The sequence below is a fragment of the Aythya fuligula genome, chromosome 2 (assembly GCF_009819795.1).
Source record: "Aythya fuligula isolate bAytFul2 chromosome 2, bAytFul2.pri, whole genome shotgun sequence".
Classification (NCBI taxonomy): Eukaryota; Metazoa; Chordata; class Aves; order Anseriformes; family Anatidae; genus Aythya; species Aythya fuligula.
In genome coordinates, this window is record NC_045560.1 from 132,909,210 (window position 1) to 132,936,042 (window position 26,833).

The following is a 26,833-nucleotide window of genomic DNA, read 5'->3' on the forward strand; positions in this document are numbered from 1 at the left end:
TCCCATCACAAAACATATGCTCTTATTTCAATATTGATGGCTCTGCCCTTTTTCATTCATGAGCAAAATATAATCAAGGAGATTCAGCATACACAATTCTTAGTGACAACTTGAATTAATAAGGAATGCAATTCCTTGATTTAGGAAATATGTTCTTAATAGTCCTCTGTGGCAGTAATATTATGTTATAATCCAACGTGTTGCTACTTTAAATCAAAAATACTTTCTAAAGTCTTTCTTAACTCAGCTTTGTCTTATTTTTCAGTGTGACTTTCAAACTTCAAAGAAAATTTTCTTTCCATGTTCCACACAATGTGGGTCATTCAGAATGTAGTAATAATATGGTATATTTTTAACAAGACATATAGGACCTTTCATTACATACTGAAGCTTCCATCAAGCATTAATTCATTTAACTGGATAGCATAAAGGTAGGCATGTCCAAATCTTTCATCTTTTGTTGCTTTTTGGGGAGCTGAAGTCAAGGATGAATCCAGCTTGTTGGGAAAGGAAGAAGAAATTAATCTAGTGTTTGACCCAAGGCCACTGACCATCTGCAGTTAAGCTTTCTCTACCAATTAAATTAATGTTATATATTGCTGAACTTATTATTATTATTATATATATTATTATGAATTATTATTTTTTTTCTCTTTCTCAAGAAAGAAGAATAAAGCTGCAGAATAGCTTTTAAATTGATATTTTATTTTATTTTAAAATGTTAAAGGTTCTAAATGAGGGTCTTAATTCAACACAAAGTTTGAGTTTTCAGAGAGCATTCTCTAATTTTATTTGTATAAGTGTTCTGCAGGCTGAATAATCTGAAAAATTGGCTAATGACTGACTCTTAGTGCTAGAGTTAAAATTATGAATAGTATGCCCAGACTTCTGATGAAGAGGACTTTATATTCAATAATTCTCTATCTAATTATATGCCTAAAAAAGGCATATAAACATTCATGTTCTATTTTACAAAGACAAGTGGTTTATTGATTCACATCCTTACTCCTTTTAAATACTGGGTGATTTACTTCCCTAGCAACAGAGAAGGTGATTGCTTTTTCAGAGAGACTTACAAGTGTCTTTGTAAATATCACCTTAAAAAAAAATAAAAAATCCCTTAATAGGTTTCATAAATTTCTTCTCTCAATCTATATTATGTTCAGTCAGAGATTGTTTTGTAATCTGATACAGTCTAAAACACTAAGAGACAAGACTTTGCCATTAAGATCTTTCTTGTTCTGTAATGGAGCTAGTTCTCACTAGTCCTATATGCTTATGGCTGTTTAAAAAGGTTAATCACTTTCTGTTTCTCCTTTCATAAAAGTTGTATTAGAATATAGGAGAAGTATAAATAATACATAAGTATAAATAATGTTTACAAGGTATGCAAGCATGAACTATACCACACAGAACAGATACAAGAACTACTATTGCTGTGTAACTTCATTAGAAACAGGAATTCTTAAAAAAACACCCTATTCACCAGTTCAAATAATTTGAAAGCTGCATTCCCTGGAGGAGAGAAAGTATAACTAATGCAGCAAAATATCCATTCCATGCTATCATTAAAAATATTGGAATTCTGCATATTGACACTGACTGTAGATATATGGCTGTCTAAGACTAATGATCATCTAAGCTAAAACTGTAATATGTGGCCAGAAAGGATGCAATTAACACAAATGATATTGGTAAATGATTTATTTAAAGCTCCATCTTGATATTTGAGCTGAATTTCCTAGCCTGAAAAATTACAAATTGAAAACATGGAAATGCAGGAAAAATGTGATATAAGTAACATGTGTATCCATTTTGATCCCCTTATCTGTGATTACAGAGACAATCTAAGGGGAAAAATATTCTTAACAACATTTAATCATTCAAATTTAACAGGTGCCAGGAACAATTCTTGGGGGAAAAAGAAAGAAAGAGAAAAAAAAATCTAGACTGAAAATACAAGTAGACACAGATTAAAATGCATTTATATGTGATCTCAGTTCTGTTTTTTCAAACAATAGTTTGATATTTTGCCTAAAGTGATAATTATTTCATTTAAATCCAGCATCCAGGATATCCTCTAGCTAGAGAGATAGTAAGTGGTAAATGTAGCTTTTGAACTCCTTCAGCGTGCTCCCCTCAGCATCAGAGTTGCACCAATTTGACGATACATAGAAAAAACGCTACATCTGTGAATTTCACAGAGCCCAACAAAACTTTATACATTTACAGTTTTATATTAAATACTTTCTAGAAATAAGCATCTAGCATTTGAAAAGTTTGCCTTACTCTATCCCAGACAAAGCTCCCCAGAAAAACATAAAATAAAAGAATAAATAAATAAATAAATAAATAAATAAATAAACTTCTAAGAAAACCTGCTATAAGCTGCTGTTAAGGTTCATGTTCTGCTCATCTTTATTGGGCTCTTTTTCAAGTAGTGTCAATGCAATACATTTTTTTTTGCAGTTAACCTTCCTGTTCAGAAAAACAGGTGAGTGAAGTGCTACGATAAGATAACCTTACAGAATGATAGAATCATAGAATGGCTCAGGTTAGAAGGGATCATCTAACTCCAACCCCCCTGCCATAGGCAGCAATGCCACCCACTAGATCAGGTTGGCCAAGGCCCCATCCAGCTAGGCCTTGAACATCTCCAGGGATGGGGTATCCACAGCTTCTCTGGACAACCTGTTCCAGTGTCTCACAACCCTACCTTGATTGATGGCATTTTTTTTTATTGTTTATTCTGTGTTTCTGTTCTATTATTTCCAGAAAAGTTGAAGAGGTAGCAGACACTGATATGAAAAAGAAATTATCCTTCCTTTGGAGGTGTTCCTAAACTTAGACAGTTAAGACTACAAGGTTGGACTAGTCAGAAACAATGCAGCTGGAAATCTGCAGGTTACAAAGAGACTAGCACCAAGAAAAATGGAGCAGACGTGATGGTAGAGATATGTTCAAAATTTTAAGGGAACAAAGTAACTTAAAGGGTCATTGAGTTAACTGTAATCTTGTCAGCAGGGAACCACTAGGAAGGACAAAATAAGTGGAGAGAAGGGATAAATTTTATTTCTCTATTTTATTTCTCTTTCTCTCTCTTTTTTTTTTTTCCTGTTGTTAGTTGCTTTGAATTTCCTATATTCAGAAAAAATAATATATATATATTATATATATATATAATATATATTATTCTAAGGCAACTTGGCTTTTCTAGTTTAAATGTCTTTTGGTCTGTAATTCACTACAAAAGTATTACAGGTTTATTCACTTTAAAGCTCTTGTTGACTGGAGGTCCTGTCAAAATGAGAGACTGAACATTTTACAAGAGGGAAGGGAAGGCAGGAGGTAAAGAACTGCTATAAATTCCTCAAAGTGAGAGAGATTACTAGATAGTTGCCACATAGTTTAAAACTGGGCACCCTTGTTTGGGATTATGATGAATGCTTTGGGTGATGGAAGATAAACAAGTGGTAAGATTTAGACTGTTGTAAAAAATCCTGTAATGAAATAGAAAATTGGACTCAGTACAAATGAGATGGGAAAAAAAAAAAAAAAAAAGCATTTTTAGATGACCATGAATTCTTTTCATATGTATGCATACATGTACATGCTATGTTTAAATTTTAAAATGCAGATAGAAGTGCTTTCTTATTACATTATATTTTCTTATTTCTTTATTGTTACATTAACAATAAAGAACATAAGCCAGTGTAACATACTAATCACAAGGTAGTCAGTTCTCTATTGCTTGAAGTTATATCAGTGTTTAATGCCTTAAATAAAATTCTACAATTCAAACATAAGCCATAGAATTGATATAGTGTTACTAATAAAACTCTCTTCTCAGTTCTATGAAGATCAGTCTATATGACCATTAGAGCTTATGTACTTAAAATCTTATGCTTATATGGGGTTATGAATAAAGGTAACAGTCAGTGAATTTAAAAACAGGTTTATCCCTTGTAACTTACTCTTGTTAGATAGTACAGAAATCACAGAAGGGATGTGTAAATTTTCAAACAGGCTGTGTGGGAATCAGTCTGTTGACAAACTATGCATACTACATTACATACATGACATTTACTTTGGTTGACAGAACTCTGGCAAGTACGCTGTATGGATCTAAGTTTCCCTGGAAAGATCAGATTTTACAGAATAGGCAATATACTGTGTAAAGTATGTGCCAGACTCATGAGTTACAAAGATGTACAGCCCCCATGTATCCCTATACTCATCGCTGGGTAAGCAGGAAATGGTTAGGTCAGTGACTCACCAAAATGTAATCAAATTCATTGGTGCTTCAAAACAGACCTGTAGGCACCTACATTTTACGGAGACTGACTTCCTTCAATAACCTATTTTACATACTCTAAATTAGCGATCTCAGTTTCATTAGAGTGCTCCTACTTTCAGAGAAATGTTCTCTGAGAAGCTGCCAAGAGGGTTGTAAGGTAAGGTTAAGGACATACTGGGTGTGAATTAGATGCTGAAAGCTTCTGAGAATTTAGTGCTTACTAAATGCATGCAATTTTAATCCAGGAAAATCCCCTGGTTCTTAGGTACTACATATGTATTTATCCAAGAGGTATTCAAATCAGCATTTTTACATCACATATTAATAACAAACTTCTTGAAACATTGAAAAATATTTCAGAACCTCATATGTACTTTTAATTAAAATTCAGTGCTACTAGTGAGATTTATAAATCTACATTAGTATTTTTAGTACCTGTAAGTGATATGTTTGTGCTGCCACTTCTGTCCTGTTAACGCATATCGTTTCCGACGAATGTTAAATTTAGAGCTACCTCGTGTTTGGTCAGGCACACCACATCGAGGCTTCTTCATCCAGCTGCAAGAAACAGCACCATAGTTGAAACAGCATGAAAGAAAAATCATAATCACTGCACTCAATTAATAAAGATATCAAACTTTTTTTTGAAGTTAGAGTATGATCAATTTTGTGTCTACAAGCAAAGATGACTAACAAGAGGAACAGTTATCTTGCTATTAGATGTATATTTTGTGGAGCTTCATTGCGTCTGCTGGCATTCAGAAACAAATTTATTTGTTTTTATTCCCACACCCCTTTTTTTTTCCCTTCGTTTGCTACAACTTCTCAACAAAGACTTCATAAGTGTTTCAGAATTAGTAATTTATTCTGATTCATTCAAAGTAATTCTTATCTGTGTTATTGGCTTTCTTACTGGAGGTGTTAAGTTAAAGTATACATACACAAATTTAATCAAATCATTAGTTACTACTGCCAGATTTTTATTTTTTTTAATTCAACATATTGAAACATTCTAACATCATAATAATTTTAAGATCTTCATTAAATGTTCCTACCACATGTATGTCACTGTCTTTCCACACAATGAAGGGTACCAGCTCTATTCACAACTGTAAATAACTAGTGGAGATATCTAACAAGAATTCTGCTTAGAATATTTAAAGTTCTGCACAGAATCAAGTTGAAAATATCTAATATACAAACAACAAAAGCAACCACTTCCGTAGCACTAGACTTTCAACAGAAATGCTGTTTTTGCAATGGCCTTCAAAGTTTTAAAGTATTCATATATTTCAAACACCTCAAATTTGTCAGCATTCCAAATTATCAAAATTACAATGATGTCTTATTCAAAAGAATAAGTTCAACAGAAGTGTTACTAAAAGAACTGTTTCTTACTTGCAGTATAAACGCTTTAGTTTGATTAGAAGTAACAAAACTCAGCAGAAGTGGTGATTTTATGTGAACTGAATATCTGCAGCACAACCAGGATGATAGTAAGATTAAAGACATTTATTGTATAAGTAAAAGACTTATATTGTATAAGACTCCCCTGATACTTTTCCAGTTCATTGACTTTACTCATGCCAGATAATTACTGATGTGAAAGCTGCAGTTTTCCTATGGTATATACCACAACAACGGTAATGTTCTTCAGGCTTGCACAGATGAATTTCTGACCATTAAACTGGCATTTAAGCATTGTTTTGTAAATATATACACACACCAGCTTTATGAATGGATGATAAGTCACTTGAAATTTCATCTAATTAGAATATAGATACTTTTTAAAATATGTACAGTTAACAAAACTTTAAAAAAAATAATAATTAAAGAAACAAACAAACAAAAAAAGAAACCAGCCAATTTATTTAATCTTTTCCTGTAGGTATTCTTAGTTAAATATATGTATAATAAATAAATTGTCTTGTTTTGTTCATAAGAAAATGTGGAATGATTGCAGTGCAAAGGACTATTTTTTATATATACATATATATAGTACTAGTGTATATATATGTGTATAGTAAATAATTCAATGAAATCACTGATTCTTCAGTTATGTACTCAAGAAATGAGATGCATATTGTAAGTTTGATAACTACTACTACGGGACAGACTATATTGCATATGGAATGACTTTTTAGAGATGGGATGATGAAATTTGAATTTCAGTGAAATCAGACACACTTGTTTTCATAAATCCATGGATTTCACTACATCCCCTGTCAAAGAGTCCCTCCCCAGCTTTCCTGTAGGCTCCCCCTTATGTACTGGAAGGCCACTATAAGACCTCCCTGGAGCCTTCTCTTCTCCAGGCTGAACAATGTCAATTCTCTCAGCCTGTTTTCACAGGATCAGCACTACATCAAAAGAAAGTAGCAAGCAATAAAGAAACACATACACACACACACACAGATTAATAATAATAAAAACAAACAAACAAGCTGTTACTGAAACAAGCTTTCAAGTTACTTCCAAAGTTCAATACTCCTCTAGAAAAAGTTAGTATAAAATGTTTTATGCTTAAGATTTAATACCAAAACAAACAAGTAACATACAAACAAACAAAACAAGACTAGTAGATAGCATGGACTCAGAATTCAACATAATATTATTTTACTAGAAATACTAACAAACAATTTTAAACAAAACAATAGTTCCAAATTTTGAACAAATTTTGAAATTTAAGCAGTCACAATTTGTTTTTCCATTGACTTTGAAGTGGCATGTACCTATCAGAAGTGCTGTGCAGCCTGTCAAGCTTTCATCCTTGTTAGAATGGGCACAGGATGTTCCATGCTGTCATTCTGTGTGGCCTGTTGATATTCTTACTGTTGGTTATACAATGACTGGGACTGTGGTTTGTACACAGCATAAATCCCAATGTAAATGTAAATGGAAGCCTTTGCACAAGTGGCTCACTAGCTTTCAGCAAGTTATCTTCATGTAAAATTTCAGGAAAGATGTAATTTTCTTTGTTTAATGCAGCTGAAGTGTTGGACTGTCACCTGCTCTATTACCCAGATACTAACTGAGCTAAATTTGGCAGTCGGAGTTTTAAACAAAGTATTAAGTTGTTAGTAATGGAGTCAAGTCCTTTCTAGTACAGAAATGAGGCAAAATATTAACAATCTCTGGCACATAATTTTCACTTTCTCTTTTTTTTTTTTAATGCTAAAAATAGTTTCTTAAACATTAACAGGTCTTACTCTGACTGTGGGGAAGGCTTCTGTCCGTAATCATTAATGCTCATGAAATTTGTGGATACTTACTGTGTTACGTGCTCTTCCATCTGAGGGATAACTGATGTATAAAACATTCGTTTTTATTTTCTTCTCAATATACTACTTATAGCATAATATGATCAATGCTTCCCATGTTCTTGATTGTGTGTTAGAATTTAATTATTTAATATATATATTATTTTATTTTAAAAGGTGCACACTGGTGATGACTGCCTACCTCTCCTTCATATGTTTGTTTCCGAACTTGTGGAAATATTTTATGCAGCAGCCCTTCAATATTAATATTTTATTGGTACTCAATAAAGAGGCTTAATTGTGACTAATGTACTCTATCTGTAGGCATAAATCTTACATCTAATTCTTCTCTTAGGTCCATTAGTTTAAAGCTTGAAGAGCTATATATGTCAAGAGAACTAAAACAGCTTAGACTCACTTAAAATTTGAAAAGATTAAAATAAAAATATGCAGCAAAATTATAACATTTCTCCAGGAGAGAGAAATGAAAATTAACTTTTCATTACTCAAGCCTTATCATATCTTTGAGGGATAAGAGGAAGAAAATCTTTCTCCCTCCTCACCTTCTTAAGCCTTCAGGAAAAATTGTGAAAAGTCGTACTTTGTTTTAAAGCAGTCAAAACATTAAAAAAGCTACCTTTTATTTATTTTCCCTGCTTATTCCTCATCAAAGCTGTATAATGGTTATTATATATGTATCTATATAGAGAGAGAGTCAGAGAAACTAAATGGTTGGAAGTGGTCTTTTAGGAAACAAACAAACAAACAAACAAACGCTAATACCACAGAAGGAAAATAAAAAGGGAGAACACCAAAAATCCAATTTGACTCAGTGGCTGGAAAAACTGATTTCAGTTAACTTCTGAATGGCACCCTGAAACTTCTTGTGAAGAGAGATGTTTTCTAAACGTTTTTACTCTTCCCTATTGTTTTCTTACTATCATTACAGGACTTTACTGGCACTCCTCTATGTAACAGAAAACAGTTAAAAAATGGTGTAAGGTATTTCAACACTCTTACTGAGGATGGTTTCTCAGCAAGGCACTGAATGTTTGCTGAGGCAACAAAAATTTATATATACTTTTTTCACATAAAACAACATTTACACACAAAACAACACAAAACAACCAATAGAACAGACTACTGATATGATTTCAACAGCTCAAAATTTATCATTCACTGCTCATTGAAATAAAATATATTTTAATTATAACCTATAAACTTTCGTTATAAGTTCATCTGAGAACTAAAGTGACCACATTTGCCACCTATTTGTAAAGGATGACATTAAAATAAAATGAATGCTTTGTTACTATCACAGAGATTTATTCACCATCTTATATACTACCATTCTATTTGTATACCAAGAGGTTTGTAATGTATCCCTTTAAACTGCAAAACACATGTTGAAAATAAACATGTATAAGTTTTAAGAAAAGACAGCAACTACTCTTCCTCTGCTTCATATGTTTGTTTCAGGAATGTGAAAGACCAAGAAGGGTCCATTTTCATAATTTTCTTTTTGGATTGATGGGTCATTGTCATTGATCGGTTTGGTAATATATGAACAAGTTGCGTAAAATATTGTTGCACTCCATGCAAATGTCAGAGTATTTTGTCTGCATTTTCCATTCTAATAATTCTATTCAGAATGTCCCTCATTTTTTATGTCATTATGATGATATCTATTTCTACCACTCATATTTCCATATCCCCAGCAATAAACATGTATCATTTTTTCAAATTACTTGGGAAACAAATTTAAAAATACAGCAAAAACAAGTGAATTGTGAGTAGTAGGGGCAAGATGTTCATATTTATGCATGCCAAAATACTCATTAAGGGATTAACTGTTTCTCAGAATAAGAAATTTCCTCCAGGAGACTTTGATGCTGCTGCTGCAAGACATTATTTCTCTGCTCATGTTCCCATAGTCGATTCCTGTCAAATTACTACAGTAATTTCTTTTAATTGTTCATCCTTCTGCAGACTAAGAGGCAGAGTGTAATCTCTTCTCCAGACATGCTAAAGAAGCAGGTATGCACAAGATGAGAACATGTTTCTATGAGATTCCTGCTACAGTCTTTATTTTGTAATCCCAGCATTGCATGAGATTATAACATAAAAATCAAAGAGAAGCAAATGGTAAACTGTCAAACTTTTCCAGTCAAAAGAGAGTATGTATTCTCTTTATATATAGACAAAAGTGAAAATTATTTCAAAAGTTTACAAATCACTGCCATAAATGAACAATTAAAAAAATATATATCCTTTGCTATGCCGCCACTTCTCACTAGAATATTCAGTGCTGTTAACTGATGGTAACTTGAGGGCACACTTTAGTTTAATGAGTTTTTTTTTTTTTTTTTTTTTTTTTTTTTCTCAAGACCAATGCAAATGTGACAAGTCTTTAAGAATCAGTTTTGTTCCCAACTTGGCTCAAGTTAATACAACTCCAAATGTGTAAGTAAACATGGAAATCATAAAGCATTAATTATATGTACCTAAGAATCACCATGCTTTAGTCTTTCTTTCTGTGGAGAAGAAAATTATGTATCAAAAGAATGGAAGGTTCGTGTTTGGAAGATTCAGACCCACTAAACTATAAAATGGGTGTTTTGGACTGCTGTATTCTTTGTCTCTTATTTAACAGAAGAAATGAAGACAATCTTTCTGGCATGCTGCCCAACATGCCCAGTTTAGAAAACATAAAGTACTTCCTTTTGCAATTAAATATTTTTGTTTGTTTGTTTTAGTTTTTGTTTTTAACTTGCTGACTGATGCAAGAGATGTCCTCCCCTTTTCCTTTCTTTTACCACTTTCTAGCTTCTCTGTACTGCTAATTGAACAGATCATTTTCCTTTTAGTGAAATATATTGCTTCTTACAAAGCTTTCACTAATGTGTCTTTATAAGACTACTAGTGCTGGGTGTAGTAGCACTCTCCCCTCAAAGATCAATCACAAGTTGAATAAAGAGCCCAGTTTTTACAACCTGCAGGCTGGACCATAAACATATCTTTGCGCATGGCTCTCTCACAGGGCGTTTCTTGAGCCTACTGCTATTGCAATGCCTGTTCTAAGGTCCTTTAAATTCCAAAACTGAGGGATGTCTGATCAACTCACCTCCCTTTAGGGCAGCCCTAAAATCTGTTTTGCTTTATTGCTTTTCAATGCAATAATGCATGTGCCAGTGGAATAAAATGATTTTTCCAATCCTGCCAGCATTTTAGGTAGACTCTTCCCTAAACCATAAATGATTGAATAATCATTCATGTCAGCTACTTTGCCAGAAAAGAATAACAAAAGATGACATCAGATTGAGGCTAGTAAGTGGGAAATTAAAGAGGATTTCCCCCAAAAACAAAACAAAACAAAACATTTTTGAGAAGCAGTAGAAACGCATGTCAATAAAGTAATGCTGGATATGTTATTTTGTTATTGTTCTATAGTGTTATTTTGTTGTTTGCTTTTCAGGTAAAGTTACTTCTTCTAAAATCATGAGATTATCTTCATTGCATTTTACCTGGAATGAGTCCAACACTTCAACTCCTAGCCTCAAATAAGTTTTCTTCATACTCATTCTATTTTGCATCTTCTATTATACTCATTCTATTTTGCATCTTTGCACATTTCTAAATTTTGTCATAGCATAGAGCCATTTGGAAGAGTCTTTCAATCTCTTCCCTTCTACAGCATTTGGCCGTGTTTAGTCTCTCAGCAAAATCATATGCTGCCTCCTTTACATGACCAGAATTGCAAAGGGCATGCAAAACTAATCCAGTTTTACTGCACGTGAAAATTAGCACACCTGGTCTTTTGTTACTGGAAACCATGAAATGAATGAACCAGTGGAATGTGCTAACTTTTGTATGTCTTTGTGTGTAATGAGGATAAGGAAATTTACACTAAAGATTTTCCACTGTGAAACATTTAGTGAATTCTTGGCAGTTTCAAAAAGATTTCTCCAGTTCTACACGGATAATCTTCCTTTTCTTTAATTAAGCCTGAAACATTTTCTTTAGAATCATGGGCACAAAAGCAGGCAGCAGTTGACAGCTGACTATCTCCTATTATTAAATACAACAGAACAAGATGAAAATAAAAGAAGTCAAGGAGAGGCAGAAACATTTTTGCTCCCCATCTGAATATGCAATGCTATTTGGATATCCGGGTCACCCTACTTCATTTGCCATATAGTTTTTCCATTTCTATTTTACTCTTCCTGAAACAGAAAAGTCAAGAGCAGTTCAGTACCAGTTACTTACTCAATTGTGTTCCTGTCCACTTTTCCTGTCATATTAATGCCATAGAACTGCTGCATGGCAGCTATAGCTGATTGCATGGTTTCTGCAGAGCGCAACACCGACATTCTGGGGTCAGTTGGTGGAAGGTAGCCATACTTTTGTAACCATACCTGCAATGACAAGTGCAGTGGCTATTAAATAGAAATTAGAGGTAAATAAAGTGTTCCCCTGTAATTAGTTTTGTATGATATATAATGAAGTTTCTGGTTCATCAAGCATAAATCCTGTTAAATCCTGTTAGTTTATTGGAGGTTTGGGTCTTCGGATTTTTTTTTTTTGTCTTTTTTTTTTTCCTTCTTTTTCCAGAGAAGAAATTCTTTGGGCCTTTCATTTCTTCTCCTTTATTAAAGATTCTGCTGTTCCCAGACTTACAGTGTTTTTTACCCAGGAGCCAGTTCTCTTTATTATCTGAAACTGCCTCCTTCAATTATTTTTTTAATGTACTTATTTATTTGAAGTTACAACTTAACCACCTATCCCTTGCTGTAGGCACTTCAAAAAAAATTTAAAGCAGGCAAAATGTAAAATCTACAATATATGCCACATATAATTGACTGTCCAACAGATACATAATAATATTTACCAACTATAATAAATCCACAATAGCTCTCACACAGTTACACTGCATTGTTCTCTACTCTCAAGGAATATGAAAGAGAGGGTGAGAAGAGATTCATTTTCCAGAATGAATATCAAACTCACATATTCATAAGCAAAGCAGGTGGCTGGGAAAGAGGGAAGGAGTAGTCTGTGCACACTTACAGGAATCTCCCTGGTAAGAGGATCCTCCTTTTCAGATCCAGATAGATTTAGTGCCAACTCTTTATGTTCATAATTGTGTATAAGTAAGAAGGAGAGGGCATGGTCCAAATAACTGAAAGCTGTGTGGATTACAGCCAATGTCTTAGTACACCTGGAAAAACTCTCTGCAACATGCTGTCCTCTTAAGGCAATGTTTCACAAATGAGTAGCTGCAGTTATCCCTAATGTTTTGAAGCATTCTCAAAATCCAGCCTATACAAAACACAGTGTAAGACTTTTAAGCTGATGAGAGAACTGATATATCTTTGAAAACGTCTTTGCTTCTCATGTGAGTAGAACTACTCACTACAATGAAAAGTGTACATATTGCCACTACACAAGAAATGGTTAAATTGTCCTCCTTTAGCTTCACTCTCCACAGTAAGAAAGCACATGCAACCCCATAAATCAGTTTTTCCATTCTTAAATGAATTAAGAAATTCAGTCACCTCTCTCAGATCTATCACATTCATGGATTCAGAATTGTTACGTTAATAAATTTTATCCACCTACTCTCCCCTTATAAGTGTGCCATGGGCTTTGTCTACCTTATACAATGCTGCTGGGTTATTTACCTGTTTATACACACAGTTTACACACATCCTGACACCAAACCATGCAATTGCAATTTTCAACCTTAAGTTTAGCTTGCAGAGTCCTGTCCATAGAAAGATAATCATGTTTGTGGTTCACTTCCATTTTACATATCTAAAAAACACCCTAAGCTTTCCAGAGAAGTACCCCAAGATGGAACAATTTGTTGTCATGTTTAACTTTTCTACGCAGTGAACATGAATTATAAGTTCACTTTGGCATAGTGCAATTAAAGGATCAAACCAGCACTAAAGATAGGGGAAATCTTCAGGTTATAAACTTGGATATTTCTAATTTAAATAGGTTTACATATCCAGAGACATACACAATCTCAAAAATGTTTGTGAGCTCTGCACAATGGGGAGACACAATACAGACAGCATTAAGATGTAGCCTAACCTCTGTCACCTTCACACTATCTCTATGTACAGGAGCCCTTCAGAATAAGAACAGAATTATATTTAATAGAATGATGCTCTTATTTCCCATTAAACTGAACAATTACAATCTGTAGCTACATCCAATTTTGTATTCTCCTGACCTCTTGCACTTTTCAGCTTCAAGGATGAACTTATGAACTTTACATTTTGTATTATTTTGTGTCATCACACTATTTAGCTTATGTGTCATTTTCTGCTGGAAGTCTACTTTTCCTTCCGTTACTGGAGGATGGCTCTGAAAGGCCAGCTTGGGGTGGAAGGTTGGCAAGATATAATATGTGGAAACGTAACCATGAAAGTAACAAATTAGTTTGATGCAGAGTGGGTTGATTTCAAGATAATTTGTAGAGTTCCTCTGAATTAGTACTTACAAATAATATATCTAAGGATGGGGTTACTTTGAGATTCATCAAGCCATTAAAGAAAAAACGAGAAGAATGTCAAAATATACTAAAACAAATGATCACCTTAGGAAGAAAAATAATTCTGAGCAGCATATCACTGCTCCCAAAACTGATGCCACCTTCTTGCCAGCATTAATTTGGTATGCAGACACACAGTAGGGCTTTCCATAAAGTTCTCTTTTGTGTGTTAAGGGCACAAAAATTTCCTTGGTAGGCTTGAGAGACCACTTATCACCACTGAAAAACATCCTTACTGTGGCAAACTGAAGGAGATGGGTATGGGGTTACAATTTACCAGATTTACCAGAAGCTGAAGTTTCAGATACCTAAATTAGAAAGGGTGTAAGGAGAGAAAGAGAGAGAAAAAAGGGCTTGGGGAACACTGCTCATGAAAGAAAGGCAGAGGAGTGGACAAACTGGAATTAAGAACAGTACCACTGCAGACACAGGAGAAAAAGAAAAAGAGGTGGCTCAGAAACAGCAGGAGCCTATTCCCTTTTAAAAATACAGGACACCCAATAATCACTCCCTAATGTTGAATAAAGGAAGTAGACCACCTGGCTCTTCCCTTACAATTCAAAATAGCAAATAAAAGACACAGTATGTCTGGAAAGTCAGAGGACAGTCAGAAAACAAGTTCCTTTTTCTGAAAATTCAGACTAATTGGTATCCAAGGCTAATAACTAGTGAATGCCTGAAAGCAAGCTCAGATACTACTAAAAGCTATTAGTGTTCTATAGTATTGTGCAGCATGAAACAAGACAAGAGACAACAAATCTGGTTTCTGTGTCATTCCTCAGATTTCCCAATTTTTTACTAAAGGATTTTGAAGGACCTTGGATCAGTATGCCAGGTGACTGAAATATGTGTCTAAGACTCCATTGTACACAGTCCAAAAGCTGGGAACTAGGAAAGAGAAACTTAACTTTAAAATTAAGTCCAGAATATAAAGGTGGCAAAAATATCAGAAAGGAAAAGAATGAGGTAGCCACAGCAGGAGAACAAATTAAAACAATTTTCTCACAGTCTTGTAATTTTGAGGCAACCTATTTAAGAAATTATGGCCAGAAGACTTTCTCCCTCACTCAGTAATGAAGTTAAATGTCTCTCTGCCTTAACACACTTCAGAAATATTAGCAAGTAATCTATCATTTTGAGGAACTTGTTTGTCCTGGAAAAAGGAACTAGTGAAGTGCATCCTTCTAACACATAATCTTTGGGATGCTAACAAAGACACTGCATGGACTCCAAAATAAGTGATATCTCACATTTCTTTATACAGTATAGGAAGATAAAATACCACTATTTCAATTGAAGCTTCTGAAGCTTCCTTATTCAGCAGCAATCTGACAGCCATGTTAACCTCTTACGGTAACCACAGAAAAACACAGCTGCAAGACAACAGGCTCCACCACTTCCCTCTCTATTACAATGCTTTGCCATCCTCTGCGAGGTTTGCCTCAGAACTGAATCTCCCTTGTTGTAACTTAAGCCTATAGCTTCTCATTTTTACCTGGTGAAGGGAACTAATTATTCGTTTCCCCTCTGCAGCAGCCTTTTATATATTAGAACTCTCTTATGTGAGTCACTCTACTCTTTTAAAATAAACTAAATGAATGCCATTTGTTTAATCTCAGAGACTTTTCATTGTTCACACTAACCTCTAGGAAACTAGAAGCTAAAATCTATCTTCACTAAGCATCTGCTTGCCCTAGATTTGTATATTGGTTCTTATTGTCCTATTAACAAACACTGGATTTTTAACTGAAGACTGTTAGATGTAATTCAGAAGGATGTGGACACTCAAAGGTTTGGTTTTGGACAAAAGTACAGAAATAAAATTAAACTAAAACTATTTTTTTCTCACTAATTGAACTTCAAGACTTACGTATCATTTATTTAGACATTTTAAAATTATAAAACCATGCTCTACATATACTATGCCTTTTGCATTAGAAGAATTCCCCCTACATAATTTCATTTCTTCCATAAGGAAAAAAAATAAAAGTAAACAAAGCTCACAGGTGAAGAAATGAGAAATGCTAGGAGTTTGTAGGAGAACTGCAGGAATCTGTGGAACCCATAAGTACTTAGAACATGAGCTGTATTAACTTCCAGATTTAAGATGTCATTAGCCATATGCCTAAGGTTTTTTGATAGTTTGTGTGTCTCCTGCCAGGATGAGAACTTTTCATCTTTGTTTGTATCTGCTACTACTGCTATGCTATACCAATAATTTAGCTACAGAATAGATATCACTTTGTCATTCATCTGTATGTTTTCTCTTTTAAGGGAGAAAGTATGGGTTAATTTAAAATATATGAAATACAGTGGTGGACTTCAGTCATTCAGATCTTTGCTAGTTTGGGAAGAAAGAGTACTCTTAAAAACACCATGTTGACACCAGACGGTTACAGAAACAAAGATAATCGATATATCATAATAAAAGATTAAGAAGTGAGATTATTATGAAGAGTATCTGAGAGCTTTGTGATTTCTAAGATAGAATTTATCAATGAATCATCAGCGTTACTTAATGACTGCACAGTATAAGCTACAGTATATTTATGTTCTATAAAACTGAAACCTTAGTAAATCAAACAGGCTCAGAAAGCACAGATCAAAACAATTTCATGAATACCTTCATTAGTGCAGCTGCATATCATTATTATTCATGTATTCTTGTTCCTTTCTCAGATTTTATCATAAAAACAAAATTCCTGTAGGTACTGAGTAAAACTCAGATTTTTTAACTTCAAACTGTTTTTTTTTTTGTTTGTTTGTTTGTTTGTTTGTTTGTTTTTAAGGTACTTCTACTAAAAACAATTTAAGTGAAATTATTTAAAATGTCTGAGTAATTGAGGAGATTTATATTTTCAAAAAACATATATTTAGGAATCTAACTTTTACTGATCACCACAAGATTTAGCAGTTTAGGTGCTGATATCACCTTGAAAAGAACTTGAAAGTTTTACTATGATATAGATAAATAAGCCAAGTTCAGAATTAGTAACTGTATAGCCAGCTTAGTTCTCCATGTAGGCCAATTAATCGTACACCCTGCAATAATCTGCAATTTCCAAAAAAAGTTAATACCTATCTCCTTTAGAGTTTGCATATCAGCTTGTTACTGCTACTGTGATACCATCTGAAACTGCCCTGGTGTTTATAAAGTACTATTGAAACTGATTCAATATGCTTAGAATCGAAAGAATAATATATCAACGATATTTTTTTTTCTTTTTGTCCCAGCCATGCTTGCATCCTAGCAACGTTGTATTGTTGCAAGTTTTTAATGTCTAATGGTACATTTTAGTTGCAGGCCTAACTTCTGCAGCCAGTAGTGACTTTTCAGTGGCAACTTGATAGATAGCCAGAGTAAGTAGTACAGAACTAAGCACTTGCACAGAGCAGTATAAGGAATTTTCTTCTGTTTTTCCTACCTCTTATCTCTGATTCCACCAATTTCTTACTGATGATTACCCTTTTTAACACCAATGTGAATTTACAGAACACAGATAATTGTATACACAGTATATATTGTGTATGGTATCTATATGGTGAGAGAAAATTCTTAGTGACATCCTTCCCCCCAAAAGCATATCAGACTAGGAGAATCCAACCTAGTCTATCAGAAGAGACTAACAGATGTGAATACAAATTATGATAGACAACATAATAGCTTAATGGTCATGATCAGTTTGCTACCTATGGTTTAATTTGGGATAACTAATATTTAGCAACTAAAACTGAGCTTGCACATTCAGAATAAGGTCTTTTGCAATAAGGTCTTAAAAGTAGAAAAAGCCTATAGGATATTTAGATTGCAGACCACACTGTAGTAAAAACTTAGATGTAGTCTTTGAAGCAGTAGATTTGAGCTCATAGTGGACCAGTGTTGTGGTTTTACTAAGCTGGGCAGCCAAGCTCCACCACAACTGCTCTTTCACTCCCCATCCTCAAAAGGAAAAGGGAGATAAAATAGGGTGAAAGGGGCTCAAGGGGCAGAGAAAATGGGATAAAAAGGGCTCAGAGGATGAGATAAGGACAGGGAGATCACTCAACAATTATTGTCACGGGCAAAACAGACAGCATAGAGAGATTAAAGAAATTTACTATCTATTACTAACAAGCTAGAGAAGTGAGAAACAAAACAAACTAAAACCACCTTCCCCCCCATCCATCCTCTTCTACCTCCTCCCTATGAGTGGCGCAGGGGAGCAAGGAATGAGGGCTGCAGTCAGTCCCTAACGCTTTGTCTCCGCAGCTCCTTCATGGTCACTCTCTGCCCCTGCTCTGCTCCGATATGGGGTCCCTCCCACGGGATGCTGTCCTTTCCCAATTGAACCTGCGGGGGCTGCCCACAGGCAGTAGCTCTTCAAGCACTGCTCCCACATGGCTCCATACCACGGGGTCCATCCCCCAGGAGCAAACTGCTCCAGCACGGGTCCCCCATGGGTGGCAGCTCCCCCCCATACTCCCTGCTCTTGCGTGGGCTCCTCTCCATGGGCTGCAGCTCTTTCCCAGGGCCTGCTCCTGTGGGGGCTCTCCATGGGCCACAGCCTCCTTCAGGCCACATCCACCTGCTCCACCGGGGGCTCCTCCATGGGCTGCAGCGTGGAGATCTGCTCCATGTGGGACCCATGGGCTGCAGTGGGACAGTCTGCTCCACCAGGGGCCTCTCCATAGGCCGCAGGGGAACTGCTGCTGCATGCCTGGAGCACCTCCTGCCCTCCCTCTGCACTGACCTTGGGGTCTGCGGGGCTGGTTCTCACTCTTCTCACTCCTCACTCTCCCAGCTGCAGTGTTGTTTTTTTTTGTTTGTTTGTTTGTTTTTGTTTTTGTTTTTGATCTTTTTGGATTTCAGTAAAGCTTTTGACACAGTTTCTGATAGGATTGTACTGGACAAAATGTCCAGTATACAGGTAGACAAAAACATCAGACAATGGGTGAATAATTGGTTGACGAGTAGGGCTCAAAGGTCTGTGGTAAATGGGGCCACATCAGGCTAGCGGCTGGTCACCAGTGGGGTCCCCCAAGGCTCCATTTTAGGGCCAGTTCTCTTAAATGTTTTTATAAATGATTTGGAGGTAGGACTAGAAGGTGTTTTGAGCAAATTTACTGATGATACTAAACTTGAAGGAGTTGTTGACTTTGTTGAGGGTGGAAAGGCCTTACAGAAAGACCTGAACAGACTGGAGAGCTGGGCAGTCACCAACCGCATTTAAAAAGTTTAACAAGAGCAAGTGACAGATTCTGCATCTGGGACTGGATAAGCCTGGCTATATATACAGACTGGGTGACAAGATGTTGGACAGTGGCCCCGCAGAGATGGATCTGGGGGTTTTGGTTGATGGCAAGCTGAGTATGAGCCAACAGCGTGCCGTGGCAGCCAGGAGGACCAACCATATCCTGGGATGCATCAAGCATGGCATTGGTAGTTGGTCGAGGGAAGTGACTGTCCTGCTCTACTCTGTGCTGGTGTGGCACAAGTACTCAAGTACTGTGTGCAGTTCCGAGCACCACAGTACAAAAAGGACATGAAACTATTGGAGAGTGTCCAGAGAAGGGCTACTAAGATGATGGAGGGCCTAGAGGAGAAGACGTACAAGGAGCAGCTGAGGTCACTAGGTTTATTTGACCTGAAAAAAAGGAGGCTGAGGGGAGACTTCATCACAGTCTACAGCTTCTTCATGAGGGGGAGTGGAGGGGCAGGCGCTGATCTATTCTCTTTAGTGACCAGTGATAGGACCTGAGGGACTAGCGTCAAGCTGCGACAGGGGACACTCAGGCTGGACATCAGGAAGAGGTTCTTCACTGAGAGGGTTGTTATGCACTGGAACAGGCTCCCCAGGGATGTAGTCACTGCACTAAGCCTGTTAGAATTTAAGAAGCATTTGGACTGTGCTCTTAGTCATATGGTCTGAATTTTTGGATAGACCTGTGTGGTGCCAGGAGTTGGACTTGATGATCCTTACGGGTCCCTTCCAATTTGGAATATTCTATGATTCTATGATTCTAGTTCAGTGTTGCTACAGTTGGTTCATTAAAATTACCTGAGGCATCTCCACAGCTTTAGCATGTATATCCTTATAATTTTTTTTCCTATGCCCCGCTACAAAATGGGTGGGAAACTGAACGTTCATATTATGTAAGTCTCAGTATGAAACCACATTTGCCAGTACATAGAATCATAGAATCATAGAATATCCTGAGTTGGAAGGGACCCTTAAGGATCATCAAGTCCAACTCTTGACACCGCACAGGTCTACCCAAAAGTTCAGACCATGTGCCTAAGTTCACAGTCCAATCTCTTCTTAAATTCAGACAGGCTCGGTGCAGTGACCACTTCCCTGGGGAGCCTGTTCCAGTGTGCAACCACCCTCTCTGTGAAGAACCCCCTCCTGACGTCCAGCCTAAATTTCCCCTGCCTCAGCTTAACCCCGTTCCCGCGGGTCCTGTCACTGGTGTTAATGGAGAAAAGGTCTCCTGCCTCTCGACACGCCCTTGCGAGGAAGTTGTAGACTGTGATGAGGTCTCCCTTCAGCCTCCTCTTCTCCAGGCTGAACAGGCCCAGTGACCTCAGCCGTTCTTCGTACGTCTTCCCCTCAAGGCCTTTCACCATCTTCGTAGCCCTCCTCTGGACACTTTCCAACAGTTTCATGTCCTTTTTATACTGTGGTGCCCAGAACTGCACACAGTACTCGAGGTGAGGCCGCACCAGTGCAGAGTAGAGCGGGACAATCACCTCCCTTGACCTACTAGCGATGCTGTGCTTGATGCACCCCAGGACACGGTTGGCCCTCCTGGCTGCCAGGGCACACTGCTGGCTCATATTCAACTTGCTGTCTACCACGACCCCCAGATCCCTCTCTTCTAGGCTGCTCTCCAGCGTCTCATCGCCCAGTCTGTACATGCAGCCAGGGTTTCCCCGTCCCAGGTGCAGGACCCGGCACTTGCTCTTATTGAACTTCATGCGGTTGGTGATCGCCCAGCTCTCCAACCTGTCCAGATCCCTCTGCAAGGCCTTTATGCCCTCATTTGAGTCCACAACTCCTCCAAGTTTGGTGTCATCAGCAAACTTGCTCAAAATACCCTCTATACATGTTCATGTATATTTCCTACAGGAAGTCAGGAGAGAGGGGACAGAGCCTGGAATTGACCCATGCAAGTATATGGTGATCAAGATCATTTTAAAAGCTCACACTTGCAGTGAGGAGTAATTCCACTTCAAGTCAAGACTGCATAAGATCTGCCTAGTTAGTGACTTGAACCAAAGATACAGCACAATTAAATAGGCAAAATATATTAAAAAATGATTGCTGATTTCCCAATATTTATGATTCTATTTTAGTTTAAATGTGCTAAATTCTTTGCTTTACTGTCACACTTGAATATGGAAAAAACACGTACCTTGAGAGCTGCAGTAATGAAAGAGGTTCCCAGTAAGTAGAAAAGGTAGGAACTGCATGTACTGCTGTGCTTCAGAGACTCAGAAATATGCTTGGAACAAGGGTCAGATATTACCCAGTTCCCAAGGCAGGAGTTACATTTTTCATTTACAGAGTGTCTGTACAGGGAGTGGGTTAGTGTTATAACAGATTACGATACGAATCTTTGCCATGGAAAGAAACTCTTTGTACCTTGATCATTCCCCATAACATTATACATATTTATAGCTGACTGTAGAATGTGAAACTTATTCATTAGTTTCTCAAGGAATATTTCTCCAGTCATGAATAGAAATCTCTGAAGAAGTCTGGCATGGACCCAGATCAGTGGAAAGACTACCACAAATAAAACTAACAGTTCTAGTAGATGTAAATACTCCTTCATACAGCTTATGTTAGGGAACACCATCCTTACATCATAGTAGAATTTCTATAGCTTCTTTGAAAATTTGAAAAGCAATGCTAAGGATGCTGTGCTGAATAATCAGGCTGTATAAGTCATGATTACTTACGAGTTTTATCTGATACTTTAAACGCTATGAAGATGATAAAGGGACTGGAGCACCTCTCCTATGAGGGACAGGTTGAGAGATCTGGAACTCTTCAGCCAGAGAAGAGGAAGCTCAGGGGGAATCTTATCAAGGTATACAAATACTTGAAGGGACGATGTAATGAGGATGGAGCCAGGCTCTTTTCTGTGGTGTGTAGTTCCAGGACAAGAGGCAATGGGCACCAGATGGAACACATGAGGTTCAATCTAAACATCAGGAAGCACTTCTGTACTGTGTGGGTGGCAGAGCACTGGCACTGGTTGCCCACAGAGGTTGTGGAGTCTTCCTCCTTGGAGATCATGAGAAGCTGCCTGGACATGGTCCTGGGCAACCTGCTCTAATTGTCCTTGCTGGAGCAGGGACGTTGGACCAGATGGCTTCCAGAGGGCCCATCAACCTCAACCATTCTGTGATTCTGTGATTCTAAACTGAAGCATCCGGAGAACTTGCAGAATCCTATTCATACTGGCTCAAACCTGTTCATATTGGTTCAGGGGAAAGCCCCTGAGGGACAAGAAATCTAGGTAAGTATTACATTATTGGTATTTTTATTGCATTTTGTTTGTTTGTTTGTTTCCTTGTTGTTTTCTCCCTCCTCCCCCTGAGGTCTGTTGTAACAATTACTCTAAAATTTTTCCAGGCTCTTTCTCATACTGTCAAACAAAAGGATAGACTATTTTACTGTGTACGGTATTTCCACCTAAAGTAAATGTATATTTTAGGTCGCAGAGGGAAAGGTGTATAGGTTCAAACAAGAATCTGTCCCAAGGGTGGCTAATTTAAGTTAGCAATTCTAACAAACCCCTCTCAAGTGACTTCATAGCAAAACTTTGGGTTGAAATGCAAGACTACTAACATTGGCTAAGCATATACCCCTTGCAAATTATGGTTCTAGTGACTGATTTTCTTAGATAGATGCTCTCTTCATGGAGAAGAAGGGTCTTCATTTGGAATAATAACTTACATGCTTGTACCCAATGTTATTCCAAGATCTCCAAAACGGGAAGAGTAGTAGTTATCCAGGAGGAAAAAGATATTTACATTCTTGTTTTCCTGAACAATTTTATGGACCCTCTCTGCTCATAAGTCACAAGAACTACTAACATGAGGACAAAAAAAGGACTGATAGAGAATTGGTTAATATCAACATGGGAACAACACTAATTATTAGTGTTTATGCAGTAGAAGACATATAGATGTTACAGAGTCCTATTGTGCTACACTAAGAAACCTAGAATGAGAGTCAATTCCTTCATCATAAATAAATATTGTCTAGTGTAATGTGAAATGAAGAAACAATTTAGAGGAAGGAAAGACTTAAAGATCATGTGAAAAGAGGATGAAATGCAGCATAAAAGAAACACTGGCAGGTGTTATATGTACAATAGGTGCTGAGTAATTTAAGCTTTTAAACAAGATAAGGTAGAAAAATAATGAGGAATTCTTAGTTGTCATCCACAATCACTTGGAAAAAAAAAAAAAAGAGGGGACAGTCTTGGAGATAATAACTTATCTAGCAGAGTGCTGTAAGATTAAGGGAACAAGTCCTCATGTTCAAAGATGAAAATAAATTCAGGGAAGTTAATTCTCCACAAAGCTCTCATTTTACTTTATCTGTTCTACAGCACATTTTACTTATGAATCTCAAACTAAGGAAGCACTTTTGTGGAACTTTGCTACTTTTTTCCTGATAGCTAAGCACTCTGTTTTCTAGAATACATTTTACAAGAAGTGTGGTCTATTTCTTTGATAACCATCAAAGATGTTTTATGGTACAGAGATTGCCCACAATATCCCATGATCTCGTCACTATAAGTCCACAAGTCATTTTATTTGTCCCTGTAAACATTTGCTTCTCATTGCATCTGTCTCTCTCTGTGAATCTTCTGAAAGGTTACTTATGTGTTCACACCTGGAATATCTTTGATCTTTGCTGAGTTTAGATTGCTTTCTCTCTTTTGCTGATTCTTGTCATTTGTAACTGTGGGGGTTTATTCAGATGCCTGGATGCCAGAACAGCATGGGACAGGTCACCTGACTGGCATATATCAAACAAAAAAATGATGAGGCTGGAGTCAGAACAATCCTGGTTGAGCCACAGGCCCATTATGTGTTCCTGGGAAAATTAACTGGATTTCTTGGCAGCAAAGATAAGAATGAGTGATGCTTCTAAACTTTCCTCAGCCCAGCATTGTAAGAAATCCGACAGGGTTTGGAACATATAAAATGCTATCTAAATGCAACTGTCATCTATGGTTGTCTCAAGGAAGGCAAGTGTTAAAAATGACTCTCTCATCACACTCCAGAAAATTACCCAAAGTTGAGGGATAAACCCCACTTTGTGATTGCCTTGATATTGGTATATTTGATCGCTATAGCTTTTCCCTAACTTACCTACAAGCTAGGTTTTTTTTTTTTTTAGTCTAATCCATGTGTGTATTGCTGGCACTATATTAACTGTGCTTATTATCACAGTATTTCATTGCAGAGTTGTTTCTTCCATTTCATTATTTCTAAAAGTAAACAAGGAACTGAACACCAACCAAGAAAACATAGTTTGCTTCATAGCTCCTACAGATTTGTTTATCTTGTTTTAGATTCCACAGGAGTAGAGAAAAGCCCTCACACAGATATGCTAACCAACCAAAGCAATGCATTTTATGATTTCTTTATGAATGAATTCATAAAGACTGCCTAACTACTTCCATCACCATCCTATACAAGCAACAAAGTCTCAAAGTGGTGGAAATGATCACAGACCTTTTAGGCTCTGAGAATATAATTGCAGTGAGTCACATATTTCAAAAGGGAGTCATTTGTATTAGTAAGATTTAACAGTAATTTAGGATTTTCCCTTAAAGCCTGTAGTCATGCACATCATCATCAACATCAGACAAATAGAAATTTTGTAGTACTATAAAATTAAGTTGAAAAATCATGGTTATTTGACATGTCTTCAAGGGCACAGTTTTAAATCATATGCTGTAGTGTAATGTGCTATAATATATATACAAACATTTTATGTATATAAGGAAATCAGGCAAAAATGTCAGGAGGCCTTCATCAGTGAACAAGGAGCTCCTTGACAAATTCAAACACAAAAAAGAAAGCCTACAGAGAATGGAAGCAAGGACAGATAGCTTGGGAGGAATACAGAGAAATCATCTGAGCAGCCAGGAATCAGATTAGGAAAGTTAAAGCCCTGGTAAAATTAAATCTGGCCAGGGACATCAAGGGCAACACGCAACACTTCCACAGGTACATTGGTGATAAAAGGAAATTGTGGTCCTTCTCCAAAAGGAGACAGGAGTCCTAGTTACCTGGGATATGGAGCAGGCGGAGGTACTCAACTTTTTTGTCTCAGTCTTCACTGGCAAGTGCTCTAGCTACACTGCCCAAGACACAGAAGACAAAGGTAGGAACTAGGAGAATGAAGAACTACCCACTGTACAGGAAGATCATGATCTAAGGAACCTGAAGGTGTGCAAGTCCATGGGATCAGATGAGATGCATCTGTAGATCTTGGGGGAACAGTTGGATGCAGTTGCTAATCCACTGTCCGTCATATTTGAGAAGTCATGGCAGTGGGGGACAGTGGGGTGAAGTTCCCACTTCTGGGAAGATGGGAAGCAAAACCTCTCATAAGAGGGGAAAACAGGATGACGCAGGGAACTACAAGCCAGTCAGTCTTACCTCTGTGCCTCGCAAAATTATGAAGCAGATCCTCCTGGAAACTATGGAAAATAAAGAGGTGATTTGTGACAGCCAACATGGCTTCACTAAGGATGCCTGACAAAGTTGGTGGCCTTCAACAACAGGATTACAGCACCAGTGGATAGAGGAAGAGCAACTGACATCATCTACCTGGACTTGTAAAAAATATTTGATGTTGTCCTACATGACATCCTTGTCTTTAAACTGGAGACAAATGGATTTGACAGGTGGATGACTCAGTGGATAAGGAATTGGCTGGACGGTCACAGTCAGCGTTGTGGTCAGAGTCTTGATGTCCAAGTGGAGATCAGTGACGAGTGGTATTCCTCAAGAGTTGGTATTGGGACTGATGCTCTTTAACATCTTTGTCAGCAACATGGACAGTGGGATTGAGTGCACTCTCAGCATGTCAGCCAATGACACCAAGCTGTGTGGTGCTATCAATATGCTGGAGGGAAGGGATTCCATCAAGAGGGACCTTGTCAGGCTTGAAAGATGTGCCTGTGCAAACCTCAGAAAGTTCAGTAAGTCCTGCAGCTAGGTCAGGGCAATTCATAGCATAAATGCAGGAGTGGAGAAGGGAGTGAGAACGGCTCTGAGGAGAAGGACTTAGGGTTGTTGGTTAATGAAAACCTCAACATGATCCAGCAATGTGGGCTTGCACCTCAGAAAGCCATTGTATCAAAAACAGCATGGCCATCAGGTCAAGGGAAGTGATTCTGTTGGAATGAGCCCAGAGGAGGCCCACAAAGATAATCAGAGGGATGGAGCACCTCTCCTATGAAGAGAGGCTGAGAGATTTAGGGTTGTTCAACCTAAAGAAGGCTCCAGGGAGACCTTATAGCAGCCTTCCATTACCTAAAGGGGGCCTACAAGAAAGATGGAGAGGGACTTTTTATTGGGCCATGTAATGATAGAACAAGGATATAACAAGTAATAGAACAAGGGTTAATGGATTTAAACTGAAAGAGGGTAGATTTAGATTAGATATAGGGAAGAAATTTTTTACTATGAGG

At 37.1% G+C, this 26,833-nt stretch overlaps 1 protein-coding gene across 2 annotated transcripts in view; it reads right to left on the bottom strand.

Annotated features, from left to right (window-relative positions):
• Positions 1-26,833, bottom strand: part of MMP16 (matrix metallopeptidase 16) — a 189,128-nt gene that overhangs the window by 83,902 nt on the left and 78,393 nt on the right. Inside the window, exons 2-3 of one of the 2 annotated variants that reach the window (XM_032181550.1) lie at positions 11,824-11,972; positions 4,733-4,855 (exon numbers count right to left, since the gene is read on the bottom strand). In XM_032181550.1, the coding sequence (XP_032037441.1) occupies positions 4,733-4,855; positions 11,824-11,972 (272 nt within the window). The remainder of the gene's footprint in view (positions 1-4,732; positions 4,856-11,823; positions 11,973-26,833) is intronic. The other variant, XM_032181551.1, reaches the window with a different exon arrangement.